The sequence below is a fragment of the Phytophthora cinnamomi genome, assembly GCF_018691715.1.
Source record: "Phytophthora cinnamomi strain GKB4 chromosome Unknown Contig38, whole genome shotgun sequence".
NCBI lineage: Eukaryota > Oomycota > Peronosporomycetes > Peronosporales > Peronosporaceae > Phytophthora > Phytophthora cinnamomi.
This window is the reverse complement of record NW_027150971.1, coordinates 990,832-1,011,025: the sequence shown is the minus strand read 5'-3', so window position 1 is coordinate 1,011,025 and position 20,194 is coordinate 990,832. Positions and strand designations below refer to the sequence as shown.

Here is a 20,194-nt window from a genome sequence, read left to right as displayed (position 1 = left end):
ATCTTGCTACAACCGCACGCATTGGGATGCAGCTAGGCGAGTACTCAAATACTTGAAAGGGACGTCAACGTACGGTCTGTTTCTCGATGGAAAAACGAGAGACGTGACTTACGAAGTGTACACTGACGCGAGCTTCGCGTGTCAATCAAAAGAACGTAAATCCGTAACTGGGTATGTGATCCAAATGGCCGGAGCGAGTGTGTCATGGTGCAGTAGCAAACAGGGAGGCGTGTCACTCTCGACTGCTGAAGCTGAACTTATCGCACTAAGTGAGGGAGCCAAGGAAAGTGAGTAGTTGTGGCATTTGCTGGGAGAAATGGGATTTCCTCAAAAGGTACCAGTGCAGGTGTGGTGTGACAGCAACGCTGCCATCAGCATTGCGAAAAACCCTGGAAATCACAAAGCAAATAAGCACATTGAGATCCGCTATCTGTTTACAAGGGACCTTGTTGAACTCGGTCGCCTTAAGATAGCCTATTGCTCTACAACAGAGATGACAGCGGATATTCTCACTAAAGCTCTTCCCACAAAACAATTCCTGAAACTAAGAGAGAAACTAGGCGTTCACGAACTGAAATTGTCCCCTAGTACTTAGTGGGAGTGTTGAATGAGGAGGCGCGCAGCGCGCGCCCCGCTCGTAGAATGGCAGCAGGCAACGCCTGTCTGCCAGTCGAGTAATTGAATAATGAAAGAAAAACCTCGTTAAGTTGTTAATGTTTATATTAGCAAGTACGAGAGGAAAATGTTCAGATCGCCAGCTGCGATCTGGATAGTGCAGAGAGCTTCCTGCCATCCATAGTGCGATGACGACAAGAGGCCGAGGAGTGAGCTGTCGAGGACGCAGTCCGAAGACGAGCTCACTTCCTCTTTTGCCTCCAGGTACCGAGCACGGACCTAGAGTAGTAGGCATAGGAATAAGAGGTTAAGAGTAATATATTGTTGAGAGTTACCTACAGTATTCTGTTCATTTTAACACAATGTTCAGTTCATCTCGCAGAAATGGAGTGCGAGGAATTCCCTTCCGCGATTTCTTGCCGTGTTTTCTTGGTGAATTCGAAGACACGATCTGGATGAAGGTGGCAATGTCGTCGAACACAGATTCGACACACCAGTTGGCCAATGCTATCAATTTGTTGGAAGGATATCATGATAGTGTTGGCGCTTTGGCTGAGAGAACGGTTCCTTTTCTTGCACCCCCGAACGCGAAGTGGCCGTCCTACATTCTCGCTACCAACGCGGATAATTGCAAGTTTGGTCATTTGGTTCGCCCTCCCAACGAGGAAAGATGCGATGTGTATGTGGTGGATTTGGAGGCGGATCGGGAGAAGGCCATGTTCGTGTGTGAGTGCAAGTATCGGGGCGAAAAAGTGGATTATGGTGTGATAGATGGCATTCTTCTTGGTCTAAACAAGCGATGGGGCGAAATCTGGAAGGTAGTGATCGTGTTTTGCACAGAGGTGACCAGCTTTCAAACGTGGGCGTTCGATACCATCGGATGTGTCAAGATCGAACGGGGGAAAGACCTGGGGGCCGCGATCGCCAATTGGATATTTCAGCCGGAACTGGAAAAGCGAAAGAAATTGATGATTATCGTCGAGACGGGGTTGATAACTGCCGCATCCTCGTGAGCTTTACAGTGGCTGGGCTACTACCGCGGGTATATCCCGTAGGCGTTGCTGCGCTGAGTGCGGCTTCGGCCGTCTAAACTGCAATCAAATCAAATCGAATCGTGAGCTTTACAGTGGGATTTCACTGGTCCGTTCAATGCCATTCACTTGTACCGTACACGTCGACACAGTAGGTGCGTATGCACGGTGTAATGAGCATACTTCGATTAACTACTGTAGTATGGTTTGCCCGGTTTGAGTAATAATAATAATAAATGGTGAGCAAAGTGGCCCCAAACAGACTTTTGAGTAAACTTGGCCACGAAGGAGGCCTTGAGTAATTGCTGAGCAAACGGTGGCGCGCCAGTAGGTTCTTCCTACGTCATACCAATAGCGACAGATCGCCGGTGCCGCCCGCGCCACATCATGCATAATCCTCTCTTACTACTCCTGCGGTGTTCAACAGCCTATAACTTGCTCGAGTCTAGTATTTCAGGCAGAACGATGTCACCTGCCATCACAGCGTCCTTGGCTATGCATGTGTGCGCACGGTTGGGTTCGCAGATTCCAACAATATCATGAAATGCGATGTCACGCGCAGCGCTGCATGAAGCTGGATACTGAAAAAACACCGGAGATTCCCAATGTAGTTACAGGCGATCTAGTTCGCATTTAACTGTCGAATAAAGTATATAGCACTTTGAGCAGCGCAACAACGACCAAGATTTGATGGACCATACTTGGTCTGACTTTTTCAAAAAATGCCTATTTTTGATACCTCGAGTTCCATCATTTACCAACAACCACACTCCTATGCCTCCGGAAACGTCGACACTAGCGCTAAGTAGCGTCGGTGCGATGGAGGCCTCCTCCACACCTCCGAGCACCGAACATCTCAACAATGGAATCACGTACAAAGAGGATTCATTCTAAAGAATGCATTACGCTGGCAGATTTTTTTAATTCGCAGTTCGTAAGAACCGTGCTTGCCATTCCATGCGAGTTTGTCTTCGAACGACACTCAGCCACATTCACGCTACATTAGGCAACGTTTAAGGGTACGGCTTTTTTCAGCGTGTGATTTTGTGGTTTATCGCGTGTGATTAGGTTGGTCATGGTTTCAGCGTGTAGCTGGATTTTGCGCGTGCGGCATGGTGTTCGCTGGTGGCGGCGATACAATCAGAATGATCTAGTGTTCCAAATTGAAACTTGAGATTCCAGCCTAGAAAATCCTTGCAACACCTTTTGAGTACACCAAAGAACTCATCATAAGCTGGTGTCGTCTCGGCCCGTACGAACATGTACGCAATGGGGGAAAATCTGTGACAGTAGCCATGGTGGCTTGTGAAAACAACCCCCAAAGAGATCTCATTGTCCAGCAAGGATTCTTGAAAAGTGTGCAGCACTAATAACTCATCTTGGTATGCGGGAGATAATCGGCGAAAATCATCAAACCTAGAAGTTTCACCTTCCTGGCTAAACCGAGCAATCGAATCACACATTTTAGGCGAAGCCCAGAAGGTAACTTGTGTCAATGTTTTAATGTCGAAACGTCCTTTATTTTTCAGGACTGAACTTCTATTTCGAAGTTGGTCGGTGTCGGGTAATAGGTCAAGCAGGTCCGGGTCATTGGCATATCGCTCGTTAAGTATCACCAAACACCGCACAGGTGCCGCACCACCCAATAGTAGGTTGTCGCATTCCACTTGGAATCTCTTGTCAATTCCTGTTCAGGTTGTCTGCAGCGGTGATTCTGTGAGAGCCGGCCACCACCACCTCAAATAATCGGGGCTCATTGTTTGGAACCAGTATCCGAGCCTTGCGACGACATTCATCATGAGAGCTGCAATAAAGATGCGTGACAACTTTGGTAAGAGTCGTGTAATTGTGTTTCTGCTTAAAACGAGCTCGCTCCACGGTATCAAGTTGAATTCTTGCCTCCTTGCGCGGTGAGAATATCCCCAAACAGTGAGCGGTACGCCAGTCGTTCGGTGTTGTGTCAAATGGTGGGGCCATATGTGGCGAGGTTAGCAGGGAAATTCCGAACCCGCCAGTCGGCTACCCGAACCCGCTCGGTCCGACCCAAGACTGACTACTTAACTTCATGTGGACTGGCTCGCTCCTGGTGAAATGGCCTGGCTAGGTCTGCGACTTGGGTGTATTCCGCCCAGACTCTGGGCCAAGCTGACATGCAGCCGAGACCCGGGGTGCGTGACTTTGACCACCCGGGGTCTGAGCTGAGAGTCCGGAGTCCAAGCTGAGAGTCCAAAGTCTGAGCGCAGCCTTCACTGTGAATATGGAGTCTGAGCTGAGACTCCTGAGTCTGAGCTGAGATTCAGGAATCTGGGCTCAGGCTCTGCTGTGGTCATGGAGTCTGAGCTGGGAGCCCCAAGTCTGGGCTGGAAGTATGGAGTTTGATCTGAGATCACGGAGTCTAGGCCCAGCTCCCGCAGTGGCGATGGAGTGTCCGCCCAGAGTATGAAGTCTCAGCCGAGAGTCTGGGTTCTGGGTGAAGTCCGGGGTCTGAGCGAGTTGACTCAGGGCGGTCTGGGAGAAGTCGACTTGACATTCAGTCAGTCACTTCATATCAGCCGTACCACCCATTGGGCACCCCCTTTGTGGGTATAAGTGTCTCACCCGCAGTGACCAATTGGCATCGCCGTGGACCTTTACATAGCTGGCCTGACCTCGGTCGTAGTGGATACAATGATCTGCCCAGCACGAAGAGTCGCTCAAGTCAGTATTTGACGGATTTCATCTCACCATTGTTCAAAGTGTACCCAGAAGGAAATTGCGCCCTCACTCGATAAGTCTTAGTATTTTGCAAGTGCTAAATTCAATCAGAGTCGATTTCCCCCCAAAGACGCAGTTGGTGCTTCCGCAGGGTCCAAGGATATCATCCGACTAAATTCAGCTCCACCTACCAACTCAGTTGCTATTCCTACGGAGTGGCAGCGGTGGGGGTATTTCATATTGCTACGCACTGGGGTACTTGCATACCCAGTGTCGTATTTCGTGTTTTCAGGCGGAAGGTGATTCGCCCTGAGGTTTCGGCAGAGCAGCACCAGGGATAGTGGTTTCCAGGGCTGCTGGTGAATCCGTGTGGCGCGACTGACCTGGGATAGTGGTTCCCAGCGTCGCTGTTCCGCCTACATCAAGGCGTGCTGCGTGGAAGTCCCAGGGCGCAGAGCGAGAACCCTGGACCAAGACAGGCTCAAGCCGAGCCAACCCTCGGGGCCACCCTTAGGCGTGGGGGGGGAGGGGCGAGTGAAGACTTGTTACACGGCTTACAGTCTGAGCCGCAGGAGGAAGTATCGTGACTGGAAACGACTCGAAGCCGGAGTCGTTGAGCAAGGAGGAGGCTGTTAAGGCCCAGCGTCCAAGGGCCTGTGAAGAGAAGTGGACTACGTGTGTGTGGTGTCGTGCCTGCATATTCAAGGGGTGAATCGGGCGAAGACACGTGCGGACTGAGACTTGCCAAGCGAGGTACAAGTTTCGTCTGAGAACACTTGGAGACTTTCGGAGTCGGGGGTAGCTGGTGTGGCCGACGCAAGTCTAGGCCCACAGCGTAGCCCTAGGAAGGACCGCACAAGGGGTCACACGAGTGAGGAAGTAACGCACGCCTCGCCCACCTCGAACTGGGCTGAGCGAAGCCGTGCTGAGCTGAGAAGAGCTGAGCTTTGCTGAAGTGGCGCTGAGCTGACCAAGCTGAGCGGTGCAGAAGGAGAGCTGAGCGGAGCTGAGCTGAGCTGTGTCGAGCTGAGCCAAGTCCGTGGTAGTGTGGTCTGAGCGTCTTACCTGTTTCGTTGAGGGCCGCTTCGCCACACATATCTGTATTGGTCTCCTGAAAACGCATGTTCGCACCATCATAGATAGAGCCCCCCTCGGATGAGGGCGGCGACGGCACCACGTCGAAGTCGTACGACGAATCGCTGTCGGCCACGTACTCGTCTTCACTTTCAGCCGACGACATGTGCTGGCTCAGTCGTTGAGCATACAGTAAGTTGGCAGCGCAGATAGTGTACTAGAGCTCGACCAAGTTGCGATGAGTATTAGCCCAAGAGGCTGAAGTGGCTAAAAGTATAACATCGATGCAACCCCTCCATTTATAAATATCCCCACCCTCTTAAAGCTGAAACCATGGCTTGGAATACAGCATGTCCTAACCACACGCGAGGAACCTGCTCTTACAAAAAACATTGGCCTGGAATCATGCTACACTTAATTGCTGGCCTCATCTCAGCACCAACTTGACGGGAAAAAATGCCCTTGCTGAAGAAGAGGAAGAAAAACGAGAGCAACGTGCGAGGACAAGTTAATTATCTCCAGAAAGCTTGTTGCCCTGGACAATTTCGTGCTCTGTCAGCTCTTGCTCCAAAGAGCTGGACCAAACGCAAAGAACATGACATCGATCCCTGGTTTAAAGAGGAGTATTTAGCTGGAGACTGGAAGCATTGGTACTATTCGGCAAGTAAATCCCCTGGAGTTACCCTGAACCAGAATCCTGTGGAAGCTCATAATCGGGATAATAAACGAATTGTGGGACCGGACAAGTATGCCGCAACAGAAGTTGTTCTTCGCACTACCCTTCCCCGACTTTTAGCTTACTTCGGATCAGCACGGGATCGCAAGAGCATCCGAATTCACGGAACTCCCATCAAACCATATTCGACTGGGCCTGTCTTCATTGAATGTGCACGCAAAGCAATGCTATTAGCAAAAGAAGGAAACCGCCGTGAACTGGAGAAGAACGGCACAGTTGTTGGATTATTGTTTAACACGCGAAAGTATATCATTGGTGATACAAGTATCGAGCCTACTCGGGTCGACGAAGACAGAGCTACAACGTTCAAAACGTCTCTAGGTGGAGTTCTAGAGAAACAGGAGATTGTTCAGAACGTTTATCCTCGCTATTTATCTCTGCATCTTGTTCGTGTAGAAGTGAACTTGCCTTTTACGCGCAGTTGGGACTCACCGAATTGGCCCGAGTCGGAGGTATGCACTACCACCGTTTTGTTTTGCGGAAACTCATGATGTCATGACTAATTTGTCGTTTGTGAACGGTGTTTGTAGATGTTGCGCATTAGACAGAAGTATCGGTGCGACTGTAAGGCGTTTTATGTGTCGGGGTGGCAGTGCTCTCACATATTGGCTACATTGAGTATCCTTGACGGCTTTAATTTGGAGGTTCTGTTGAAGTCGATCCCTGCACTGGCCGTCCGTGCAAACAACCAAGGGTTGGACAGCAAGATTCGACGTACACAGGCCAGAACTCAATTCCTAAGCTCCTAACGAAACTGGCAGCCAAACCAGGATTTCCTACGAACTGGAAGGTTCTTGTACCTCTGGTGATCGAGGACGAGAGTGGCACGTCGACCAGAAACTTTGATGGAATTGTGCGACCTTGGTTTACTAAAGATGGCAACTACTATTGGGGAATTGATGGACGAAGACATTTTAACGGAGCCACACGACATTTAAGAGCTTGCACATGTTCTGAATTTCACCGCTCGGCCTGGCTACTCGTTTGTCTGATCCGATGCGGTGCAGTTTTCTAGTTTCTGAACTCAATCGCAATATACTTTTGTGCTTGACTTTAGAAGTGATATAACATGTCTGCAATATCATATTAGCACGCGCCAAAAACATCATCACACGCAGAAAACCAGCAAACCACACACGCGGGAAACACGGCACACGCCCAAAACAGCGGATACACGCGGAATACCCAGGCACACGCTGAAACACGCTGAAACCAGCAGTTACCAACTCACACGCTGAAAACCCGCAATCCATACGCGGAAAAAAGCGCTACTCCCGTTCAAACCCAGGGCTAAGTGGCTGGATGCTTCATGTGGCATTTTTCTCGAGTATCCGGGATGGTACAGTAGTCTTACGCTTTTTACCTGAAGCGATGAAAGAGTAGGGTGCTCGGATCCGTATAATGTGTTCGTGGGAGATGAAATTCCGTGTTGTACCGACGACGAGCCCACGTGAGCCATACCACACCGAGAATAGCTATGACGCCTCCCATGCTATGCAAGACTGAACGACTCGTACGTTTCGTGCAAATAGCTTCCGGGGAGAATATCTGTGTGAGACTGGAGTGCTACCACGCTTAGCTTCCGAAGTTTTACCAGTCACGCGACGGATTCACCTTGGAGAAGCTCGAGTTTGTCATTATTGGGATCAAAAGTAGATTTGTCGACTTGCAGTGTGACTCTGACTTTCAGCAATAATTTCTCCTCAGATTCGGTAAGGAGTGGGGCGTTAAAGATGCCGCAGCACGGGTTGCACGCATTAAAGTGCTTCAAGGAAGGATCTAGGGCAACTGGTACAAACGATCAGAGCCAGGTGGAGTGCAAAAAATTAATTCAAACAAGAAAGCGCCAAAAACTGTCGCGAAAGTAGTGAAAGTAGTGATGCTGTTGAGGAGCCTTCGCATTGAGCCCACAGCTTTTTTAGGCGGCGATGGCGGTGTACTATTGAAAAACCTAGAGGCGAGCGAGAGTACAGCACATGATATTTTAGCGTTAAGAAAAGTGGAAAGTAGAACAACTAGGGTAATGTTTAGAGGGGCGTTTTGGGGTCAATGATGAGTCGATAGAAGGCAGCTCTAAAGAAGCGCTTCAACAGTTTGGCCCGGAACACACGGCCATCGTTGTAAGAGATAGATTCTCGTGCATACCACCAATAGCTTTTTTCTTCGACATCCTTTGGCGGCCACCATGTTGAAGAGCTGGTATCCGTGTAAGTTTTAGTGTCAGGTAGTTTTGCTTTCGCCACAATACTTTACGCAACAGAAGCCATCGATCCATAGCCGCCACCTCCCGAGGTGCTCTTCTTGGCCGTATCCTTCGCCCGCGGAGGCGGATCTTTAATCAGACCGGTGTATTCATTGATCTCTGGCAGCATGTGCTCCTCCACTGTCGCGATGTTGGACGGGGATAGTCGACCTTGATGGAAGGAGAAAGTCTTGGTGATCTCCGGCTTGGACTCCAGCAGTGAAGTCGGCATCTGGCACCACAGCCCGCCGGTGAAGCAGAGGCTTGAACCACCGGTAATGAAGTAGTACTGACTACGGATCAGCACCGTGAGCTCCTCTTCAATCTGCAGCAATCTCTCCTCCAGGTCGATGTCGTTGGCATCCAGCCCAAACGGGCACTCGATCTCCATGGCGATCTCGTCCGCCATGAAGAGGAATGTGCCCCACACGAACACCCAAGCCGGCGTGTACAGCCCCGAACTCGGCACAATCACGACCATGTAGAGCAACATGTAGGCAGCCAGCAGGAACTGCAGGTATTGCATGTAGTTGAACGGGATCGGGACGTTGGCGATGTGGAAGACCGTCGTGTACAGGTTCGGCAGTTGCGAGATCTTGCTCTGCAAAGTGCCGGCATTACCCGGCGTCAAGTGGCCGCACTGCGACGCAACCTGCACCAATCTCTTGAGCCAGAGCTCAGTGATGGCCGCGCGCAGCTTGTGCGGCGTCCGGCGCGTCAGATCGCAGTAGGACTCCACTTCGTCGCTCTCCTTCTTGTACTCCGAGCCAGACGCGTACAGCTCGTCGTACTCAGCTTCGGTGAGGACGCCAGTGTCCTTCAACTTGTCGATGCCGTCACGGCCACGACAGTCGTGGAAGACGATGGCGATGTAGAGGAACACCAGGCGACGCAGCTCCGTGAAGAACGTGCACTTCTCCAGAATATCTCTCGAAATGGGTCGTGGCTTTTCGTGGCGTTCATTGCCATTGTGCTTGTGCTTGTGCGTCTTCTTGTTGTCCTCTTTTGCAGCTTCAGCGTTGTTCTCGTCCTTCTTGACTTGATTGCTGCACTCCTCCAGTTCCTCCTTGATCGTCGTGCTGACGTACGCGCAACCGGAGCCGACGATGTCCCTCGCCGCCTCGGAGAGCGCCCCCATGGCCACCATTCCGGCCCTCCACTGGTTGAAGGCCGAGTTCAGGCGGAACGAGACGATGAGCCCCAGGAACGTGTTGAACACGGTGAGCGAGTCGGTGAAGGCCATCGACTTGTTGGTGGCCACCACGAACGGGTAGAAGTGGTCGACGAGCGACATGACCAAGGCGACCACCGCCATGTGCAGGGCCCGCACGGGCGCCTGGCCGTTCAGAGCCGACCCGTGCCAACGTAGTAGAATCCCCCACAGCCGCGACGCGTCGTAGTAGATCATCACTGCAGAGTTGGGGCTTGAACTTGACTAACTTGGGGCTTGGTCGGTAGATCGAGGAGTGGCGGGGTGGTCTCCTTCGAGCAAAAAAGATTTTCACAGGAGATCAATGGGTGCAGCATGCACTGGGCAGGGTCAACAGGTACGTGGCCGGTTAGTCTTCGATTAACTTCAACTTGACTGTTCTGGTGCAACGTGTGTGTGACTTGTACGATCTGACTGTTACGTTTCGTGGCAGTAGGCAATAACGCAAAAAATGCTGCAGCGGGTGCTGGCTCGGGAGAATGTGGACGAGCGTCGACGCGCGCTGTTTCAGGCTAGCGGCATCTCCACGCACCGCCAGTTGCTGCAGCGGCCTGTGTGGGACGTCGCCCATGCCGTTGACTTGTCGGTTCGCGAGACGGAGGTCAGGGCGTGGAGAGAGTTGAGGTTGAGGGAGGTGTGTCATTCTCACGGACTGGCTTGGTCGTGCAGGAACTGGTGGCCAAACTCTCGATCCGCCTGGCCCCAGCAAGTCGCTCGGTAGTGACAGCTCTCGGGTTTTTGTAGCGATGATAGCCACGCTGTGGGTTGTGCTAATAAGCGTCGAGTGGGGGTGCACTAGGCCTTCGACCTCTTCTTGGAAAGTGTCAACCACCCGACGTTCCTTCGAACAGGGTTGACAAGCATCGACCAAGCGCTGAATGGTGGGCTGCATTGCCGAGCAATTTCAGAGGTACGCCTTGCACTGTAGTGTGAAGTATTTTGTATGCAGTGGGTCCGGGCGCTGATGGTGCTGCGTGCAGTTCGTGGGCATTTCTGGGATCGGCAAAAGCCAGGTGGCTATGACACTTGCTGTAATTTGTGCGATGGATTATCCGGAGAGTGGCGTCATGTTTTTCGATGTGGAGCACAACTTCAGTGCCAAACGGTTGGTTTGTGCTGTGGTATTTAAATGGCCGCGTGTTAGGATCTCACTCTTGGATGATATTGATGTAGACTGCTGCAGATCACACTCGCCCGCATTCGACTGACAAACGCTGTCCTAGAGGCAAACCTGAATCAAGCGGCTGCAGGGATCATCAAGCGTATTCGCGTCGTAAAAGTCAAAGCCATCGCTGCTTTAGGTGCCAAGTATGTGTACACTGCTCTGAAGTGCTGGACTGTCAGATCCGAGCTAACGTCATGCTGTACTGCTGTGGGGTACTTTTCCAGGCTGAAGGAAGTGGAGGACTCAATGCATTCGCTTAGGGTGAAACTTTTGATTATTGACTGTGTGACTACTCTTTTTAACAAGGTAAAGGGTCTGAGTCTGAGGATGAAGATGCTGTGGAAGCAAGTGTTTGAGCGTTTCGATTGCTTCGTACTACAGGCCAACGATTTAACGCACGCACAACGCCAGCATCAAATGCTGCGGCTCGCACGAGACTTGAAGTAGGTCAAGCTTCTTGTTTGTGCTTCTTTCTTGTGGGCTAACGATGTTTCAGACTATTCGCAGATACGTACCAAGCCTTCGTTGTCGTTACGAATCGTGCAACCACGGTTGAAGGCGAAGGTAAACTGACATCTGCGTGTTTCTGCTTCTTTTGGGGCCTAACTGTGTCGTGTCATGCTGGTGCCGTCAAGGTGGATTGTATACGAAGCCGCAACTTGGCGACAGTTGGGCGCACTGTGTCACCACTAGGGTCGGAAAATGCTGTGGCTTTGTCATGCTTACTCGCTTCAACGTCTTTTGACACGCTTCGATGTGCATATTGCAGTTCATAATGGAGCGGCACTCGTTGTATCGCGCGATGACCATCATGAAGTCATCCGTGGCAGGCTACGTAATCCAGCCGTTCACCGTGAAGGTGCGTACCGCTCCAACTTCTTGCACCTCGGCACAAGCCACTAAACACAAGTTTGCTATTCTCAATCCAGGAAGGCGGGGTGGTGTCCGTAGAAGACGAAGAACCAGCACGAGAAGTGCAAGAGGAAGAGGACTTTTCCATCCATGACGACCTGCTGAGCGACATGGCCATCGGCGGACTGCAAACGGTGGACCCAACCTGCACCCTACGATCCACGCAGCAGAGCAACGCAGAGGACCCGGACGCAACGCAGCTCATCGACCAAAGCGACGACTCCCAGTCGCAGCAACAAGGTGAAGAAGCGCCTGGAGCTGCAGCCGAGACCGATGAAACCAGCAGCTTCGACATCGTGTCCGACTCCAACTCGGAGAACGACGACGAGTCTTTCTACTGGGACGTGACGGAAGAGTAAACGCACGAAGCAAGAACTGCAACGAAAACCGACAATTGATCAACGCCGTGTCGAGACATGGCGGGAAGCTTAGGAGGGTGTATTTAGTCCGACGCACGCCCAGCAACTAGCAGCTTACGCCTTGAGAGCGAAGCGGCGCTTGGGGTAGTACGACTCCTTCTTCTGCTGCTTGAAGGTCTTGAGCGACTTCTCGTGCTTGGAGAGCTGGCGGCGGATGGCGCGCGTCTGCTTGCGGCGCAGGTCCAGGGGCACGTGCTTCTTGCTGCCCAGGGCGGCGCGGAGCTTGGCCTTCTGGTTCTGGTTGTAGACCGTCAGCACGCGGGCGATCGACTTGCGCACCACGCGGATCTTGCTCAGCTTGGAGGCGGCGCCGCCGATGACCTTGGCCACGCGGAGCTGGGCCAGCTCCTGCTGGTAGTCGTCCAGCTGACGGAGCAGCTCAGTCTTGCTCTTGGTGCGGAGCTCGTGCGCCTTGATCTGGACTGCAGCACACAACACATCATTCACCCAGTCAGCATTCGAGCCATCCTGTCGGCCTAACGTCTCGTCACAACGCCCGCGACGGTGGCAGTGCAGCCTGCGGACAGGGAAGCGGCAAGGCATCGGCGTGTTGTGCAGCAGCGCAGCGCTCCTGATTCCATTGGCGTTGCGGAGGTAACTGTAGCTGCTGCTGGTGTCCTCTGCCAGTCACACTCCGCTGCGTGCGTGCTGTGCTCTCTGTGCCTGCCCTGAGCTGCGCTGCCCTGTGCGCCGCCCTGCCTTGTTGCCTGCCTTTCCTGTCTCTATGCAGCGCGGTCGCTGCGCCGCCGCGGGCCATGGCTGAGGGAGGGCTTACCCATTGTTTCCTAGTTGATGCGTTAGCTTCGAACTTCCCTTTTGCTGCGTGGGCGAGGCAAATGGCGGCGGCTCGGCGGGCCACTGGTTGGCTGGCTGGGCGCGAGCGGCTCGAGGTTCACTGGCGCGACCTTCGCGCGACCTTCGGAGGGTAAGCCGCGCTTAAATTGTGAAAGACGAGCTGGTGCACCGACTGTTTTACCAACGGGTAAGCGCGCTTAAATGGCGACGAGGTTTTCTGCACCAGTCAAAAGCCGCGCTGCTTGGAGCGACACGCATCTGATGCGGGTTCGGGCTGTCTGAGACCGAGCAGCTTCAACTGAAAGTTGCCTTTTTTGCTATGGCGCCTGCCGGGACTCCTCCTCCTCGGCGTCTCGCTGGTCCTTGGTCACCAGCAACTGCAAGGTGGCCGTCTTGAGACCCATTAATTGTGCTAGTTTCTCCTTCGCTAGATTGGCGTCCCCGGACTGCTCGAACCGGTCGCTGACCTCCCTCACCACGTACACCTGCAGCTCCTCGGGCATGCTCAGCAGCTTCTTCGCCTGGGGCTCAAACCCGTCCTCTGCGTGTAGATCCATCCAGACGAACAGCTTCACCACCCACCAGCAAGCCTTGGGCGGAGATGCTGCGAGGAATTTGCGCGCCTTCTTGCCGCCTAGCTGCCGGTTGGGAAGGACCTTGTCGTGCCAGAAGCGGGCAGCGTCGATTGACTCCATCTCGAGCTTCAAGGACGCGAGAGAAGTGTTGCTTTCCTCTACGATTATCCCACTTGGGACAAATACGATGGCATTTCGCCGCAGCGCCAGCTTGGGCTTGTTCTTCGACTGGAACGGGTTGAGCAATGTAACGAGTTTGCTCCTTGCCAGCTCCACGCGCTTCTCCAGCTTCTCGCGGTCCTCCGGCTCCATGCGTTCAATTATCTGCATCGCCTTGGGCGGTGTCGAGACGCGCCGATTTAGCACAACGTTCCAGTACTCCACTTTCTCTTCTCGTTTGTCGTATTCGACCACCCACGCGTATTGCATGATACGGTTGAACTCGATCGTCTGCAAATACAGCAAACGTGCCTTTCGGATGGCACCTTCCAAGATTCGCGATATTTTGGCGTGGAAATCACGCGTGACGTTCAGCGCTATTTGACTAGGTGGAACGTATGCCTGTCGCAACGCCTCATCTTGGTCGTAGGGCTTGATGTCTTCCCAACGAACAACTACCGAGCGATTGGCCAGAGGAACGAACACCAGCACACTTCCGGTCAGCATCAAATTCTGCGTCGACACAATCGATCCAACGCAATTCTTCCACTCCCCCTTGAGAATCTTGACGGGCTCGTCGTAGTCGCACCAAGTTCCAGCAGCCTCCAACACTCGAGCCTTTTGCTTCTTGCTCCAGTGCTTCTTTGCATTGGATTTATCTCCTGACCGTCTCTGGAGGAACAGGGTGTGCTTGATATCATCAAACCGCTGTTTGCGTGCAGCAACTTCTTGCTTCGTGTCGGAATTCAACGCTGGTGACACGCCAAATGCAGCCTTCACCTTGTACACGAGGGATGAACGCACTTTGTCGTCTTTTTTTCGTTGAGCACGCGCTGCTTGTGTTTGGCGCACCAGCCGCATGTACGCTTTACCTGACTGACGAGCCACGAATGATCGTATTAGTGCTTGTATTTTCGTCGCGGCAATATGTTGGCGCTGCAGCTCTGCTTCTTGTCGCTTTCGCTCCTCTTCTCGCTGCTTCTTTCGTTTTTCCTTTTGATTTTCAGCGTCAGCGTCTCTCTTTTGTTCTGCTTTCAACCGAAGAATTGAGAAATAGTTTAAACGGTGGCAGTGATGGTACTGTCGTTGACCTTTAGCGTGGTATGAACTCATGCAGCGTTTGCAAAAGAGATCCAAGCAAGTTTCGCATGACCATTGGGCTACTCGGTCCGAGCACTCTGCGCACATGACCACTAAAGCTTGGAATTTGTGCTTGACTTCAGCAGGCTGATCAGGAAGAATTTTAATCTCCTCCTTAGCTGGAAGATCACGCTGAGGAGTTCGGTCTCCTTGTTTGGGCTGTTTATGAAATTGTTTGTGAACGTGCGGAAAGCATGGATCACAAAAGGGCACTTTGCCGTTGCCACACTGAAGACATTCCCTTGTCGCCGTTTCCGAGCCGCAGTGACTGCATTTCTCGATCTTTCGTGGCTGGTGTCGCTGAAAGGCATTTCGAGTCTTGTGATCCCTATTAAAGCAAATTTTACACATGACATCTTCACATTCCACGCAATATACATCTGCTGGAATTCTAGCCGCGTTCGGATCAGTGCTGTCCTCGTGTCGCTCACAAAAGGCATGAAATTCCTCGCCCGGAAACGGCAATGGAACTAACTTCCCGCATACCACCCCCTTCAAAAAGATTGGGCGCTTGGTAAGGACTTTCCCGCTGGCAATATGCTGAAACTTCACAGTCCGTCCCGTGTGATCGATGAACTCGATGAACATACCGGCGAGCATGGTCTTCCACTGTAGACGAAATTTGTAGCAACGATACGCTAGCTGGATCGTAGCAGCACATCTGCTCCGTTGCTTTTGTATCTGCTGCTCGCGATAGACTATAACGAATTTATCGTGCATTCTTTTGCTGGCAATTCGACTCGCAAGTCTACGCAAAACAGTAGCTGACCACAGTAATCGTTGAGAACAGTGCGCTTCCAGCATTTTCCTGTATTTGCCATTTTGGATCGCCGACGGTAGTACGAACCGATTCATAAATCGAAGAAAGCGCTCATGATCAGCGCCAGGATCAGTGAATTCTGCTGGTTTTGAGGTTTCCTTATGGCTGTTTGTGTCCGTAAACTTCTCCTTCAGTAGCATCAAAATGGCTTTGTTAAATCTCGGAAAAGAAATTGTCTTTGCCTTCGGTTCCTTCATCTTCGCAAAAATTACATCCGCGTTTTGCATTGGAAAATGTGTTTTGTGGATGAACGAATGCGGGAGCACCTTAAGAAATCTTGCAAAATGAGAATTATCCATTTCTTGCGAATTACCAGCTGCATATCGGAACACTTCTTGCCAAATACCATCGTAACCCTTTCTCTTCCATTGTCTTTTTGCCAAATCCACAACGTATAGCGATCGGTCGACGCGCACTTCTTCCGGAGTATTTCCCTCGCTTTGGTCAACAGTTTTGATCGCCTTGAATGTGAAACTTTGCAGCAACAGCTCGTCCTTTACACGGCTGCGAGTTCTTTCTTCAAGTACCTTACCGACTGCGCTCTCCTCAGCCAGAAATTGTCGTTTTCGAACGGCTTCATAAAGCATTCGTCTACCAATAAATCTCCGCACTGCCCGCTGAATAATTACAACATTCAGTGCGCGGAAGCGCTGGTTCTCTGTGTTTCGACGAGTTATCCAGTGCGTCTGAATCCGCCTTATCATCTTGATAGCATACCTCATTTTTAAGAGTCGTGTTCGCGTCTTATATCCTCGCCACACACGCTGAATTCGTCCAGCGCTCCTTTCCTTCATCATCTCCCAAGCGCGGGCTCGTCCGCTAATTCCACGTATGTGTTTCTGTATACAAATCGCGGCTAGTCGACGCTTACGATTGAGTGCACGTCGTAATTTCTCCGCTTCCTTCGCTTGCTCATATCGTAGGCGTTTGCGAATTTGTTTGCCTCTCCATCGTGCCTGTAATTTTCTCGCCGCCTGCGCCTCTCGCGAGTTTGAAGCATCGCTTGCTTGGAACACATTGGTAGCTTTCAGCAGCGAAATTTGACCCCATTTCTTTTGCAACTGAATGGGAACGAGAGCACTAGACTGTCTCTTTCGACGAGCTTCTTCGATCTCTTTCAACAACTCGTTTCGGCGAGCTAGTGCTTGCTCCTTCCGTCTCAAGAGTTCTCTTCTGGCAAGGTAGCACCTCCACGAACGCTGCAAAATATGAACAGCCTTGTGAACTTCGAGCCTGTGTTTGCTTACCCACCGTCGGGCTTGCTGGCCTCGATAATGTGCTTGCACCTTGAGTATCTTTTTCTTGTCACGCTCAAAAGCTGCCCGACGGCGTCGAAGCATTAAAACCTGTCTTTGCTGCCAACTCCGGAATGCTCGCTGAATTGAAATGACGGCTCCGAGCAACTTCATGTGTTTTGCTCGTGTGGCAATTTGAAGAGCTATCTGTCGGCGTCGCCTATCGACACGATCAATTTTACTCAGCAACACTCGTTTTCGCTGTGCAATCACCCGCCGAGCGTGCTTCTGAATACATGTGGCAGCTTTATTCCTTCGTTGCTTTTGAACCTCCCGACGCACTGCTGCCCACTGGGTGCATAGCTGCCGCCAAAAATTTTGAATACAAATCGCAGCTTTCTGCCGTATTATCGATCGCTCATGTGAGCGCTGAAGCACGTAGCGTCTTATGCAGCGCGTTATCCGGCACGCAGCTTGCTGTTGCTTGCTCGCTAATAGAGCAAGAAAGGCTGTTTGCCTTCGATGCAACTCCTTTCGTACTCCTCTGCGCGTTTCAAGTTCATGTTTGGCGCTTATTTGTCGCCACCAACACTGCAACCGAGTACAGGCCTGATCCCACTCCTGTTCTCGCCTTGAGAGCACAAACTCTTTCCAATGACGCATTCCTAGAAAAAGACGTTGGTTTTTCAAACGAACGCTAGCGCGAAACAATACTTCTGTAGCTCGTTGTTGAGCCGGTGATGCAAATTTTCCGAGCCCAAACGCATAAATAACATCTAGCGGGATCCAATGTTTGATTTCATCGAGGGTTTCTTTCACTTGATTCTCTGCTGCTCCTTGTAATATCTCGACGTGTTGCCGCTCCTGAATTAATCTGTTGTAGCTGCGAGACCGCCTTGCGTTGTGACTCCGGTTACGAGTCGAATTTTGGCTAAATGGCTTGTTAGTAACATCAACCTTCACGGTATCTTCGTATGTCAATCTCTTTTCTTCATTCAGTTCTCGTGCACGATCTTTTCCCTCAGCTGTTAACGCCGGTAATGCAACAGATCGAGTGCCAAGTTCTTTCCTTGCCTTCAGCGACTTTGTTGAATCGCGCGGCCTCTTCATTTTTCGCGGAGGTGTCTGCAACGCCTGCGCATCTGACTTGTCAAAGCTACCAGCTCTGACCACACTCCGACGCAGCGCTTGCTGTCTCTTCAACGTGCGATAAAAATCTTCGTAAAACTCTGGATGGTCTACTAAGCGCTCGAGACTCTCCACTTCTCGCATTTCCGCCTCGCTGGGAGGTGGAAGGTGGGCGAGTCCTCGTCTCGTCCGAGGCGACATTGTCGTCAACAAAGGCAGCACCACCGCCGGAATCTCCTTCTCCACAATATCATGACGAATTGGCGAGACGCCCTCGTCTTCCAGCACCACATCTCCCACCTCCTCGTCGTTGGCCTCAGCCAGAACCTCTGGCTGCACTGCAACGCCGTCCTCCTCCTTCTCAACACTCACGTCCTCATCCACCTCCAATTCACCTTCAACTTCTCGTAAAATGTCCTTCACCATGTCTGGCTGGCTCAGATACTGCGTCACTGACAGCGGTGGGCAGCCGCCTCCGTCCACCATCGAATCCTCCTCTCTACTCAACGGTCTCTGCGTCGCAGCTCTCTCTACTCTCCCCACATCCCTCTTATCTCTTCTCCCATTGCTTAAGTTGCTGGAAGCTTGCAGCACTGCAGTCGACGTGTCCAGCACCCGTCGCCACTGCTTGGGGTTGAACGCCGCGCCGTCCTCTATCGCCGCCGCCAGACGCACGAACTCGCCCGCACCGGCGTCTCCACCTGCGTGCACATCCCTCGCGCCTCTCTTGCTCAGCCGGCGGCGTGTGGCGCTTTCCTTGCGGCGCCAGGTCTCCTCTCTCCGCGCGGCCGCCTGCATGGAGCGGAGTGCGCACTTAGGTACTTACGTTGCGGCACAAAGGCAACTTCAACCGCAGGTAGGAGAATGTCGCCCGAATGTAGCGAAACCATAGAAAGGGCGGGCGACTCCAGCCTCTGCTTTCATTCCCAGCCAGACACACACTGACGACGGATTGACATGCTGTGCTCGCGCCTGCTCTCCGCCGTGGCCAAGGGCGCGCTGGCGCCGGCCTCGCTGCTCCCCGCCATTGCGCGCCAGCCCGCCGTCGCCGGCGTGCGCAGCGTGCCGACCGCCGCCAGCTGGTTCGCCGCGGAGGAGGCGCCCGTCGCCATGGAGCTGCTCAACCGGAACGCCCGCCGTCCCAAGAAGGTAAAGAGAGAGGCTTGTCGAGTGCTGCGGGAGTTGGGAGAGGGGATTTAACGCGTGTTGCAATTGCCGCAGGCCAACCACGGCAAGCGCCCGTGCTCGCACCACCGCCGTCGTCAGAAACGGCTCGGCGCCAAGAAGGCATAAGCTTAGATGTGGCAGCGAAGAAGCGACAGGCTGCTGGCTTGCATTGTAGACCCCCCCCCCCTTGAGCTTAATGAGCAGTATGCTGAAACAGACTCCCCACAGCGTCTTCTGGTTGCCACTTGTATCGTTGCGGTCGCGACTCCGGTTGTTCTGGAACATTGTCACTCATTTCAAGCAGTATTTTGCTCCGGAGGTGTGAGCCGAACTACAGCATGGACTGCGACTTCGTTGTTCCTGCAGTTTTGAAGAACACGATGCATGTACGCCGAGTTCTCATTAGTGCCACCATGCAATTGGACACGATTGACGGAAAGTTCACAAACGTATTCGCTAATAACAGTTCCTCTTCACGTGAAAAATGGGCGTGGCAGCAAGTCGGAACACTTTTCGAGTGACAAAGGATGCCTGCGGCAGTATCCTCAAACAACAAAACCAAACTCGAGCGATGGCAACAAAACTCTCCTTGTCGACCTGGTTGCGTCAAAGCTCGGCCAAATCTTCGACACGCTCGAAGATCAGCCATAGCTCGACTGTGAGACCCTGAGGGTTTGCGTTCGGTGGCAAACACGTTGGCGGCAGGAATTTGTGATGGAAGCGTAAAAAATCATTGTCAAGGGTTTGCTGGGGTAAGCACGTTGAGGTTTCGCGGGGGGGTGAGGGTTCGCAATGGGCGCTCCACGACACGCGCCGAATCGGGGCAAGTGGGGCACTCCCGAAGCTCACCGCGTCGCTGCAGCACGCAAGTAGACGATAGCTACGCACGCGAAGTTGTATTCTGACGGCGTCCAAAGAACTTCAGCAGGAGCAGAGCACGCGGCTCTGGACGTAACTTGGAAGAGTCGACGGCAGTAAATCTGGGCGGCATCCAGCGTTTTGTTGCGGAGTTCCATCTCGACGATAAGCCGAGGGTGGGTGGGTGGCAGTGGTATGTAGCTCGTCGTTAACCTTAGC

At 52.4% G+C, this 20,194-nt stretch overlaps 5 protein-coding genes across 5 annotated transcripts; 2 read left to right on the top strand and 3 right to left on the bottom strand.

The window, feature by feature from the left end:
• Nucleotides 1–8,399: 8,399 nt before the first annotated feature.
• On the bottom strand, nt 8,400–9,800 carry IUM83_03298 (uncharacterized protein; the record flags this gene model as incomplete). Its single annotated transcript, XM_067927288.1, has 1 exon — nt 8,400–9,800. The coding sequence occupies one exon, from the start codon at nt 9,798–9,800 to the stop codon at nt 8,400–8,402; it is 1,401 nt and encodes a 466-aa protein (XP_067791945.1).
• A 253-nt stretch (nt 9,801–10,053) lies between these two features.
• On the top strand, nt 10,054–12,038 carry IUM83_03297 (nucleolar protein; the record flags this gene model as incomplete). Its single annotated transcript, XM_067927287.1, has 11 exons — nt 10,054–10,203; nt 10,272–10,319; nt 10,402–10,512; nt 10,583–10,707; nt 10,776–10,910; nt 10,992–11,073; nt 11,149–11,210; nt 11,264–11,331; nt 11,403–11,461; nt 11,537–11,626; nt 11,697–12,038. 11 exons carry the CDS (start codon nt 10,054–10,056, stop codon nt 12,036–12,038), a joined length of 1,272 nt encoding a protein of 423 aa, XP_067792017.1.
• A 114-nt stretch (nt 12,039–12,152) lies between these two features.
• Nucleotides 12,153–12,877, bottom strand: IUM83_03296 (ribosomal protein L29; the record flags this gene model as incomplete). The annotated part of the gene is made up of 2 exons (XM_067927286.1): nt 12,153–12,520; nt 12,874–12,877. The coding sequence occupies 2 exons, from the start codon at nt 12,875–12,877 to the stop codon at nt 12,153–12,155; spliced, it is 372 nt and encodes a 123-aa protein (XP_067791946.1).
• A 333-nt stretch (nt 12,878–13,210) lies between these two features.
• Nucleotides 13,211–18,748, bottom strand: IUM83_03295 (E3 ubiquitin-protein ligase UPL6; the record flags this gene model as incomplete). The annotated part of the gene is made up of 2 exons (XM_067927285.1): nt 13,211–14,503; nt 18,173–18,748. 2 exons carry the CDS (start codon nt 18,746–18,748, stop codon nt 13,211–13,213), a joined length of 1,869 nt encoding a protein of 622 aa, XP_067791948.1.
• Nucleotides 18,749–18,907: 159 nt separating this feature from the next.
• IUM83_03294 (uncharacterized protein) lies at nt 18,908–19,243 on the top strand (the record flags this gene model as incomplete). The annotated part of the gene is made up of 2 exons (XM_067927284.1): nt 18,908–19,099; nt 19,172–19,243. 2 exons carry the CDS (start codon nt 18,908–18,910, stop codon nt 19,241–19,243), a joined length of 264 nt encoding a protein of 87 aa, XP_067791947.1.
• Nucleotides 19,244–20,194: the final 951 nt, after the last annotated feature.